Source organism: Onychostruthus taczanowskii, unplaced genomic scaffold (genome assembly GCF_017590055.1).
Source record: "Onychostruthus taczanowskii isolate IOZ18803 unplaced genomic scaffold, ASM1759005v1 scaffold49, whole genome shotgun sequence".
NCBI classification, from domain to species: Eukaryota; Metazoa; Chordata; class Aves; order Passeriformes; family Passeridae; genus Onychostruthus; species Onychostruthus taczanowskii.
Window position 1 is genome coordinate 6,039,242 of NW_024502458.1, and position 12,635 is coordinate 6,051,876.

At 38.9% G+C, this 12,635-nt stretch overlaps 1 protein-coding gene across 7 annotated transcripts in view; it reads right to left on the reverse strand.

Annotated features, from left to right (window-relative positions):
- SBF2 (SET binding factor 2) overlaps positions 1 to 12,635 on the reverse strand; it is a 232,280-nt gene that overhangs the window by 179,169 nt on the left and 40,476 nt on the right. For 5 of the 7 annotated variants that reach the window (XM_041415218.1, XM_041415223.1, XM_041415222.1 and 2 more), the window contains exon 2: positions 8,109 to 8,197. In XM_041415218.1, the coding sequence (XP_041271152.1) occupies positions 8,109 to 8,197 (89 nt within the window). The remainder of the gene's footprint in view (positions 1 to 8,108; positions 8,198 to 12,635) is intronic. The other 2 variants (XM_041415221.1, XM_041415217.1) reach the window with 1 other exon arrangement.

Here is a 12,635-nt window from a genome sequence, read left to right on the forward strand (position 1 = left end):
TTCCATGTCATACTGCTAGCCTCACACATGTCATACTCCATCAGAAACAAATAAGACTGCTCAAAATTTTCATACTAAATAGCACAAGCTCCATCTATTTAAACATCTACTCCTGTTTACACCAGATCTCCTTTGCTAGAGGATCCATTTGCTCACCATATTCTCAGAGGACAAGGAGAACAGTTTATCCTCTTCATTTTTTTTATCTGAAGTTGTCTCAAGTCTAACCTCTGGCCATTTTAGAATAGTGCTTACCTTTATTCAAAAGTTAAACTTCTTTGATTCATGCTGAGCACAACTTTGTAATTTGTGGAGACAACAGATGGGGAAATGTGGACACTGTACACAACTAACTTAGAGAGGTACAGTCATCTGTACATGGCACGAGGAAAAACTGCAAACAGGAGTTTTGTACAGCAACAGAACTTCCATGGATTTCTGTTCATAGAGAATTATTCTGAAATAATCACTGATGATTAGTCCAAAGTGGAATAGGTCACTTAGCATCAGAGGAGGATCTTTAGCCTAAGGACATGCTCAGCTTTTAAAGAACATGTGTCACTCCACAGTCACGTGCTGCATTCATCCAAGTTAACTTTCAAGCATAAACTAACACTTTTTAAAAACACAAAGCACATCGGTAACCAGGCTAATCATAAAGTTGAAAATAATTTAAACCATCATTTTTCCTCATAATTTTCACTCTCACATACAAAACAATAGGATTTCTGCTCTTCAGTTTTGGTTTCTGGAGATACAGCCCATTTTCATATCATGTGTTTGAGATGTATTTTTAGCCAAGAGTTTTTCAAGAGCTTAAAGAAAACCCAAGGAAAACCAAAATTTAGATATTATATTTCTATAATAATAATATAATTATATAAATAGAATTATAATATATTCATATAATAAATTGTATTATTAAATACTTGTATATAAATATTCAATATTTAAAATTCAGAAGCTTCAGGAAAAGCAGGGTCTCCCAGGAGACTTACTGTAAGTTATAATGTGTAAATACCGAGACACTCTGAGAACTGCTGAACTGGGGGTCTCAGAATCTCCTCCACAGACTGTTACACAAAAACCCCAAAGCAGAGGCTCTGAGAGAAGTCCACATTGCAATCTTTCCTCTAATTTTTAAACAAGATGAGAAAAACGTATGGAGAGGTAAGAAAGATGCTGAATCACACACAAAGCTTGGGTGGACAAGACCATCTCATACAATCAAGGATAATCTGTGGAGATTACAAATGAACAACAAAGAAAACAAACACAAATCATTCTGTGAGTCTAAAAAGATCTGCACTTCTTAAGCAAGCTTGTAAAAATGGCTTTCTCCTCCAGAAGATCTGAATTTAACTTAAAATGGAAGTGTGTGGATCTTAAAACACTGATAGATGCAAAAATGGTTACACTTCAATATACTCCATTGAAAGATTAGAGAGTTGAAAAAGAGCTGAAATTCCAAACAGGTGTCCCTTCAATATTTTACCATTTCTACCAAAGCTGTTGACTGTAGAGTGCTCTGATGTGGTTATTTTTCCAACTCAAAACTAAGAGTGGATAAAGCATGTTAATTGAACCCTTTGACAGCACCTAGTCAAGTGAGACAAAGTTATGGCACACAAGGACTACTTGCAAGACCTTAGGTACAAATATCAAATTATTTTATCGCATTATTCTACAAAATGCAGAAGCTAACATCCATTCAGTAAGACCAGATTCTAAAAGCAGAATGTAGCTGTTTTACAGCACAGCAGAAATGTAACTATAAAACACATCACATTAAGGGCATTCTGAGTTGTCTAGTGGAGGCCAATAGGTCCAAAGAATATAAGCTGAGTCCACAAACACTGACAAAAATTAAAAAAAAAAAAAAAAAACAAAAAAACCCTACTTTTGCTATCATCTGTTTCCTACTAGGTGCTGAAAGCACCTGCTCTGTAATATGAGCATAAAAACAACACAACACATTTCTGAGTGCTACGCTGAGCTCTGCTGTGCAGTTGTTCACTGAAGAACTACATATGTAATGATTCTTGAGAGGTAAAAAAAGTTTGAGGGGAAAGAAGACCAAAAAATCCCCCACCAAACAAAAATCTCTGCAGCTGAGCAGGTGCACTGAAAGTTAAATGGATGTGGTAGACAACTCCTTATTCAGGTCCTTAAAAGCATTAATGTTTGAGAAAAATTGGCTTACAGATCAGCTAGCTAAGACTGAAGCATTTAAAGATTAACTCCTTTAAAACTTTAATCACTTCAGGCCTTAACTGTCTAATCTGCAACCCTAGTTGTCTTATGTCTTATTTAAAATAAGTAGTGAAATGTTCAAGCATCAGATTTTTTTTTCCAGAAAAGATGCCTTATACCAAGGTGGCAAAACAAAACTAATACTGAGAGATCAGCACTTGAATTTTAAAAGTATTGCTTTTGACTGAATGTGTAATGATTTCCAGAGACTCTGCAGTGGAAATTTTCAGAAGTTTAGGAGTTCTGAAAAACTTTTCCACTTTAAAATCTGGCCTTCTTTTAAATGTCTTCAGTAGAGTGCAACTTTGAAGACAAATGAGCTGGGTTTTGGTGGGTGTTTTTTTTTTGTTGTTGTTGTTTTTTTTTTGATAATTTTTTTTTTTTTGATAATTTTTTTTCTTCCTATTCCAACTGTAAAACTCCAACAGAAGTAAATACCATTTAAGATCTCAGAGGTAGAGCTGTAACTCATAAATTATGCATGTAAAAATGAAGTGGAAATTTGTACAAGACCAACTAGCTCAGTCAGAATACAAATATACTTTGAAAATACCATTTCTTCCTCTCATTTTACAAAACTCATGGGTTTTTGTATCTCAGGTTAGTTGGAATTTCAAAGTTGAATCCAGTTTTTCATAAAAGACATATTCCACATCCATGCGAGTTCATGTCTGAAGCAAAAGAAGGGTGCAGAAATGCTGAGCTCCACAGCAAGGGCTGTACACTAAGGAGGAATAAACTGATTCCAACAACTCCAACTCCTCCTTTTGAAGGAAGCAGGGAAACCTCCAGATCCCAGGGAACATGCAGCCTTTCTTTCTCTCTTAGTCTCATAACTTGTGTAAGTGGTCTCCAAATGGTTGTATTAAACAGTACTTTTTACCAATTAAAAAATAAATCTTACAATTTAAGTTATTATTTGGATAGGTGATTATCTTGTCTAGAAATACATGTTAATTTCTATACTTGAGCACACTTGAAATTCAAATTACTGAATCATGACACTACTGCTAACACCAGCACCAGTTACAATGGGAAATTTCCTTCCCTGCCACTCACAAACTGCAGAAACACATCATATCCAGTTCAAACTCAAGACAATGTAACTGTTCCTAGGTATGACTTCCCCTGGCCTCATTAAGAGCAGCCTCCCAACACTGAGTAATGCAGATAAATTAGTTTAGCTAATTTAGCCCTGGGACAAAAATGACTTTACAGTGTAACATTACATAGCAAAGCTTCCTCTGATGTGTAACTAATTATGATGTCTAGAAAGTTACACAGTGAAATTAAAACTGCATTAGAAATAAGAAAAATATGCAGAAATCTACAGCTAACTCATTCAACCAACACAACTCTCCAGCATTCTTTCTACAAGCAAGATCAAGAAGTTTGATTGCCCTAACCTTACACTGCTCTGTATGTCTCACCTGACTTTACAGGATTATTTTTACACTTAAGCTGCATCTGAAAAAACTTCTCAGAAACAGACTATGGAGAAGGATACCTAAAAACTATAATTTAAAATACCATGGGGAGGGCAGCTGTCAGATTAGGATGTTCTAACTGCATTCTTTCAAAAACCAATGACTGAAATGCTTTTCTGTGTTGCCATCTTGTTGCAAAGCTTTCGTACCTTCTTGGTGACTTCTCATGGGCAGCTCCTCACAGCACTGACTCCTTCTCCTCCTCCTCCTCAGGACAGCCAACAAACTCCATCTTACCTCTCGACCAGCCAACCTGCTCTTTTACAATGCCCCTCCTAATTGGATCCAGGTGTGGCCTATTAAGGGCAGGCTTGTTCTTAATTCTTGGTAATTAGCACAGCTGTAACTCCTTAGGGGTGAGATTACCTTCACCACTATCTCTATTTTCCTACATTCTATCTATCCACATTTCTGAGCCAAATATTTTATTAACTTTAAGAATGAGCAAAAATTTCTCTTTACCCCTCAAAGACAGCTTACTTCCATGGAACTGAAAGAAACTCACTCTGACTTGCATTTGTCAATAAAATACACATAGGCTACTATTTGTCAGTAAAATGAAGATGCTCAGATTCTGAACTGAAATTGTTCCTTAAATTTCTCTTGAATAGCCCACAAAAGGTTCTAACAAGTGGGAGAAGTGCATTTTATTGCTTCTGAAGTAACACTCAATATATATGATATATAACATTAAGAAATATCATATCTTATTCACGGTTACATTGCACAATTTAACAAATGATAAAAAAGTCTTCAGGCCCTTAGCAGCTACTGTAATTATCAATAACCCATTGCAAAAGACTTTAGGTATGTTTCACAGCAATTCGCAGGTGGCTTATCAAAGTTTCTGCGTTCAGTTACAAACAGAACAAAGTTTAGAGCTGTGAAGTCTTTAGTGAAATAGCAAATGCAAAAAGATTAAGAAAAATCTCTTTAGGTAATTTCAGGGGATGCAGACAAGTAAGAGGAGTAAGAAAACCCTGACAACACCTCCTGCCAGTATCATTCTCTCAGCAGAGACTCATGGCTTTCCTCACCACTGACAACCACAAGACACACAATTCATCAAACAAGACAAATTAAAGTACTTGACTTGAATAACATTGAATAGAGTATATTTCTGTTGAATTCTGGACAATGTGTTTACTCCCAGCTCATGTATTTGTTTATGCCCAGAAGACAGCTACGATGCTGCTCACATAAAAACAGACACAGTTTGAGTAACACACCAAATACAACACCCTTCAGTGATGTTCAGACTGCAATTATGCTTTATAATGACCCAATTCTCTGTATTTTTGTCAAACTACCAAAATTACAAAATACAGTCAAAGTGAAAGGTGAAATTGGGTCATCATTCCTAGGGAAGATGTTCTCAAAATGATCCCTTTTGACTCAGTCAAGGGCAGGTCCAGTAGGCCCAGTTTGTCCCATGGGTGCCTGTTTATCAAAACTGGGCTCAAAAGAAACTGTTAAATATAATTCAATGTGATTTTCTTATTTAACTTTAAAATCACCCACACATCTCCACTCTTTACATTGCCTTAATTATGTCTCAGAAATCTGACCACATTTATTCAAGCCCACAAGGACGTGGGGCCTGGAGGGCTGGCAAAGAGGAGAGCCCTCTAAAAAACTCTCAGAGGATTTTCATCTATCAGTTTTTGGCTAAAGCTTGGATTAATGGCATCTCTACAAGCTGCTTAGAGCACAAGGGTTCCCAGAAGGTATTTTCCATCTTAAAGCACTAAAGCCTGAGGGGTGGGGGTGTGCATAGGCCTTTTCCACTGTTTCCCCCTTTTCTTGTTTCATAAAATGCCATTAACAACATGAATAGGACATAACTAATAGACAATTTAGGGACAGTGGAGTTCCCACTGCTGGAGGTTTTTGAGGTGAGACTGGACAGGGTGGAAGGTGGTAGGACAATCTCAGCTATGTCTCCTTTCCCATGAAAGACCAAAGAACTTTTCCAAGTCCTTTCCAATCTGGACTGTTCTGTGATCTGTGGATCTATCACCCACTACATGTCAATACAAATACCCGATTCAACCTATCTTACTGGGAAAAAAAAAACACCTTTGAAAAAATGTCACAAATGTCTAAATTCTCAGGCAAAGAATTCATAAAAGAGCTGAGAGGGGTGGGGAGAAGTCAGTGGCACACTGAGATCATCACCAATAATCAGCTGAAGGTTTTCACAGCAGGAGAACCACCTTTGACAGAAGATAAGATTCGAACAGCAAATATCCCTTCAATCCTATCATTAAGCACAAAAAGCCTTGGCCTTTTTCTTTCATGAGAACACAGTGAAGAGAGCTTGACACATTTTTCAGATACAAACCACGGCTTTTTTTCCATTTAACAGAAACCATACAATTTCAAACAGATCTTTCAAAGAAGAGGAAGTACATTTAAGAAGATATTAGCTCAAACTTATCACAGAACTAAGTGCTATTAATAAATGTCTCTCTTCAGTCTCATATACATTTGTCAACTATTCTGTTCTTACCTTTTTCCCCATCTCTTTTTCCTTAAGGTTTGCCTAAGGAAATACATATTTAATATCATTTGCCCTTACTGATATTACATCTGCCCTTAAGGTGACAAACAGAACATGTAACACAGCTTTTCTTCTTTTCTTTCCATGAATTAATGCTGATTTTTGTTAGACTCATCTAAAACCTTGAAAAAACTTCCTGCCAACATCTGACTTTCATAAGTGATTTACTTTAGTACTTGATCTTTGCAGTATCTCTAACTCCTCAATCTTCATTAACTAAAATTTTATTTACCACACTTGGAAAGCAGATCAAAACTTGACTGATTTTGCCAACTGGCTGAATCAATGTCCTTAAATTGTCAGATTTTGTTTTATTTGGAAAGTTTAATATCTTAATGGCTTTGCCTAATGAGTCATTTGAGAATTGATACAAGAAATAGTTTTGTCTCATTTTAAAAAAAAAAAATCTTCCTTGAGAAAGGTGTTTCTTGCAGTGCTAAAATCCTACAATTGAACTTAAATGGGGGATAGCACCTGGGCACAGATTAAGAGTCACTGCTTCAAGAGAAAGTGTGCCTATTTCTTTTATTTATTTATTTTTCACATCTTCACGGGTAGTCACACCCATTGCTTTCTCTGAACGAGGTCAGGAAGATCTGTGGGCCACAGCAAATCTCACCATGACTCAGCCTCTGGGGCTGTTTGAGGCAAGAGGAACCCTCCTGGCTGAACCTTGGAGCTTCCCCATTTCAGCAGAGCTCGGCATTGCCAAACCTGGCGTTATGCAAGTGCCCCGAAAGGCTGCAATTCTCCATCAAGGGGGGAGAAATCCTGCTCACCCCAAAGACCAGGGCATGGCAAGCCCTGAAAGCCCAGGCTGGAGCTCTCTGTGAAGAAATGAAAGCCCAGAGGAGGAGAAAACGAGCGCGTACGCCAGCCCAGGGAGCGAACGCACCTCTCGGGAGGGAGCGGCCAGCCCCAGTCCCCTTCGCTGTCCTTCCACAGCACGTGGCAGTAGCACTGCAAGGAGCTGGACACTGCCTGAAAGGTGTTAGATTGGGAAAAGCCTGCTCTGTTGGCTGTATCTGTGCAATGAACTCAGCGGAAGAGTCGCTGTCTTTGTCCTCCGCAGCTGATTGTGCCCCACAGCAAGGACTCCTATTGCGACATCTCCCAGAGCCCATCTCCTCCTGTAGCTCATCCTGTCCCAGAGGTTGCTCAGTTCACAGCAGTAAAAGTTTCACTCTGACTTCTCAGAAGCCTCATTTCAGAATATGACCACAGTCCTTCGTTTCTCTTCAGGATTTTTAGAGACAAGATGTTGAATCCCTGATCCAGAGGGGGGAAGAGACATCTTTTCATTGCATCCCACAAGCAGAGATCAAGGAAGGGAAAGAAGCAGCACCTTTGGAATTCTCTATTTAAAACAGCTCCCTGCACACCAGCCTTGTTGACCATTTTAATAAATCCAGTTTATTGGAATATTATATTAATTTGTTTTAAATCTACATTATACAAATATGCATTTGTAATTATTTGAACATGACAATGAGAAGTCATCAGCCATCTGAAGGCTGCTCAAAAAAACACAGGAGCACAAACAAATTTTAAACACACTGTTTATAAATTTGCAGCAGACTATTTTCTATATTCTAGGAATATTTACTTCGCTGTGCATACCAGAAAAAATTATCTTCTGTTAGCAAAATTATTGTTCTTAAACCTATTATCTATCCCCTGTGCTCACTAATTTCTACCCATGCCCTGTTGGGTTAAATAATACAGATCATCTCACGAAGGCAGATGTATCTTCCGTCTGCACGTGAAAGAATTGCTAATAATTGCAAAATATCATGCAAACTTACCAACTCTATTCCCTGTGGAAAAGGAGTGTCTTCCCAGTCCTTCTGGGGAAATCTTTGTATTATTTTCCCCAAACCTTCTGTTGGTCCTGCTGAAAGATAAAATTCAATTACTTAAAGGCAAACTGGTGGAAGTGAAATCACCGTACATTTGAGAATATTTTCAAAATATACCCAATATTAGCAAGTTTTTCACTACAAGAGGCAGAACACACTCCTCAAACGTGTCTTGCAAGTCATATAATAAATACAATCTTAACATTTTCCAGCAGTAACACCAGGAATCACTACATGAAATGAAGCTACGAGCTGCACCCAGCCTCTGCCTCTCATGCACGTTTTCAAAGTGACAGATGACATTGATAATTTTGGTGTCTCTACAAAGAGAGACGTCTCTCTATAAAGCATTGAGTTTAATATAATGGATAATGTGATATTTAAAAAATAAAGCAATAGTTTCTCAAGAAGCAGTCTTCCAAAAGAAGCCTACAGATTGAAATAAATCTGCAGATTAGAACTCCACATGATTAATCCAGGACAGAGTAGCTCTTTGCCAGTATTTCTCACTGATTTCCTTGGACAAGTCAGCAGTGGTTTTCCACACAGAAAGATGTGAAGAAAAGCTGGTAATTTCTGGTAACTCTTCTGATGCAACTGTCCTCTTTTTTAACATGTTCCTTTTTTTGGAAGCAACAACGCTATAGATAAATTTTGGAAACACCACAAATACCCCACAATTGTAGCGCTGTGTCATCCTGAATGGAACAGGAATGCACGTACAAACAGGAATTTTGTTCTCCACCTTCTGAAATCCTGGAAAAAACCTTTCCCTGATATCCAGCCTAACCTCCCCAACTCAGCTTGAGGCCATTCCATCAGGTCCTGGTCACCAAAGAGATCAGTGCCTGCCCCTCCTCCTCTCCTCATGAAGAAGCTGAAATTCAGTGGTCCCAGGTCCCTTTCATAAGGCTGCCCTCCAGGGTCTCATTCTTCAGTCTGTCCATAGATGAAGAGCAAAGCTGAAATTTGCAACCATTTAAAATAGCTTTTAATAGCTGACCCATCGTATCTAATTGAATCATCTTTTCTCTAAAGTTGCATCCAAAAAATTTGAGATTAAGCATTAGAATTGTTTAACATTTTCTTGTCAAAGAAAATATTCTCACAGATCATCTTCTCAAAGCTGCACTCTGATAATACGAAGCAGTCCAACTCATGCATTAGTAGTAGCAGTCCATATGTGTTGCCTCCTCTGCAGACACCCAGGCAGCAGCAATGAATACATTACTGTCCTGGCTTTACCATGAAAAACTATTTTCAGTCTGACACAACTCAAGTCTGCTAGCATAAATCTGTGTTACAGTGAAAAAAATAGACTTCCTCATAGCTTCCTGCTAATTTACAGTTTGAGTTTGCTGTTGTCTTAAAACCCACAAGACAGCTTACAAGACATTTGGGCAGAACCAATCTGATGAGTTAGTAGGAAGAATTTTCTCCAGTTTGTGCATATTTACACTTAACGTTCTGTGACTGTCTCTTGGGAATAATCTCAGAACAGATGTTCTTGGTACAATGGCCATACAAACTCCCAAAAGCCATCTCACCCCCAAGGTAGCACAGAGTGTGACTGCCAAGGGCAGCCTGCTGACACACTGCAATCACACTGGGTTAGCTGGGAGCTCTGTGCATCAGGTCAGCAAGTAAAAGCCAAAGGAAATATCACGTTATAGAAGAGTGCAGAGATGGTCAAAGGCAGAGCCAGGATGTACCAGAAGCCAAGGAACAAATACAGACATGGCTCCAGCTGCAGTTTCTGTAAGGGAAAGGAGCTCTCTGTTAGACTGAATAACTCAACAGGGTCACCAGGCTCTGATCCACTGTTAAGTGCTCCCCTCATGTACTCCATCAAGGCACTTCCACTCCTTTAAGCAGAGCACTGGTGACTGTGGAGAAGGTGACTGCACAAAGGGGCTGTCCCTTCATTGACTCAGTGTCAGAACTTCCCCCTTATTGAGTTCAAGTCTCAAATTACCACATTATCTGCTTATCCTAAGTCGTATCTCTGCCAAATCTCTTCCTCCTCCAGTTGTTCTAGGGCTGGCAGGTGGCACAAAAAAGAGACATCAAACAAATGCACCCAAGGCAGGGGTGAGCACAAACACCCTCCGGGCAGAGCTCAGCCTGCAAGAAAGGGCAGAAGGACCGAGCTGAACAGAGGTATCCAGACTTCTGGAAAGGGAAGATCAAAGAGTTGCAGCAGCACACAGTCCCTGCTATGTGTATGCTCCCTAAGTTTCCTTGTGGGAACACAGGTGACTTTTTTAAACTCTGAATTCAGTTTACAAAAAACTGAGACCTCTGACACTACCAACTACAATTATAAATAATGACATCCAGGAAAGCAGCTAAAAATTTCTTCTATTTCATCATGTTTTGAAGCTATCAATCCTTCCAGTTCTCTTTTTACTTGACTGCCACAAAGACTCTCCCTACATTACAGTATAGGAAGCTCTTAATTCAGAATTGAGAGGTGTTCACTTTCTTTTAAAAGTTTTTAGTATTCTCTCCTTTATGTCAAAAGCTTACCAAGTTTTTAGGTTGCTTTCCTTAGTAGGCCACTACTGCTGGCCACCAGTGTTAGAGTTAACTGCATCTAATTCCATTTTGCTTTCAAGAAGGATTCTAAACCTCCACAGGAACTTCCCTGAAGAAAATTATGTTCTGCTGAGCATTTTCTGAAAGCCACACAAACTTCTTATGCTGCCTGAACTTGTACTGCAGGTCACCTCTGGGATCAGAGAGAAACCACTCCCCACAGCCCACGATGTGCTCCAAGAGGTGCAGCACCACGTCCCCAGACCCAGCCTGTCTCCACTGGTGGGAAAACACCTGGAAACCAAAAATGCTTTCTGTCTACCTCTAGTTCAGCCCCAACTGATTTGGTATCCCAGTCCTCAAAAAATTGAGAAAAGGATCCTGTTCAGAACAGCTCACAAACATTCCAGGTGTTTAACAGTCAAACTCAAGGCCAACAGCAGCAAAGCTGAATCTTCAGGAAATCATCTACTTAAATACAGAAAAAGACTAAAATTCTCCAAAAGTTCATGGAACAGTACATGAAGGATCTATCACAGAAATGCAACATTTTAAAGGGGATAAAAGGGGAAGTGAATAGTTCTGTGTTCAAGATATGAGCATTAGAAAAGTATTCACACCAATCAGATAAGAGTAAAAAATAAAAACAAAACACCAAGAGAAAGAGCACTGTTAATCCTTCAACAGAAAAGTCCTGTGATACAGATTTACAAATCTACTTATAATGCATAAAATTTAACTATTTCACATGATTTCTTAAGTTAAATACAATACAGATAGGTAGGAAACACTCTTTCCATCCCACTAAAATTTGGTTTGGCTTGGGGGGGGGATTGTTGGGTTCACTTTTTTAAATGAATCTACACTCCTTCAAAATTAGGGCAATTCTTCATGATCTCAGAGTTTTCTATGGTTGCAACCACAAGGCAGAATTCATTGTAATTTGATAAATTTTGAAAATAAATACAATTATTCCTTTCAATTACAAAAGTTACTGAACTGCAAGTTGCCTTCTTTGGGAAAAGTTTAGACCCAGAGCACTTGCAAGGATCTCCTGTGCAAGGGAAGGCCCAGCAGTTGCACTTCCTTCAATAACAAACCCAATCCAGTACCATATGCTCACCACATTTTCCCAATACTTTATACTGCAATTACTGTTGATTCTCTGTTGACATTTTTCAATCCAACCAGCAAAATAAGAGCAGAATTACAGTAAGTCCCTAAATCCCATGGTTTGGGGTGAGGGGGTGTGGACACTATATGCCTTCAGCTGACTTTTATTAAATCATCCAACTTTCAGCAGAGCAGTTGTGTCTGAAGATAACAGATTATTCAAGAGGTGGCTGCAACTCAACACCCAAGTGAATTTGCATTCTTGACTGCTTTAGCACAACAGGAAGAAACAGAAAAATATCAGGTCATGGGATTTCAACAACTATCATTTGTTTCAGTATATGCTACTGATAACTACTGACAACTTGGCAAAAATATTGAAGCCACATGAGGAAAGAAAATTATAAAGGTGATTCAGATTTTCCCATTAATAGCTTCACATTTTGACCACATTCCCTTCACTCTGTATCCAGTTTTCTTTCAAGCCCCTTTTATTAATTCTTAACACTCAAAGGACATCCCCTCAGTATCCTGATGAAATTCCTGTTAACTGAAGATAATTAAACGAATGTGAAACCACATTAAAAACATGCACACAGTGAACAGCAGCAGCCTCCTCAGTTTGTGCCTGATAGTATCTGCTCTACAGACCTACCAAGGTTTCAGAGGTTTTAAGAACATTGGAAGAATTTCTTCATGGAAGGGGTGGTTAGATACTGGAATGGGCTGCCCAGGGAGGTGGTGGGGCCACCATTCCTGGAGGAGCTCAGGGAATGACTGGATGTGGCCCTCAGTGCCATGGTCTGCTTGGCACCATGGTGT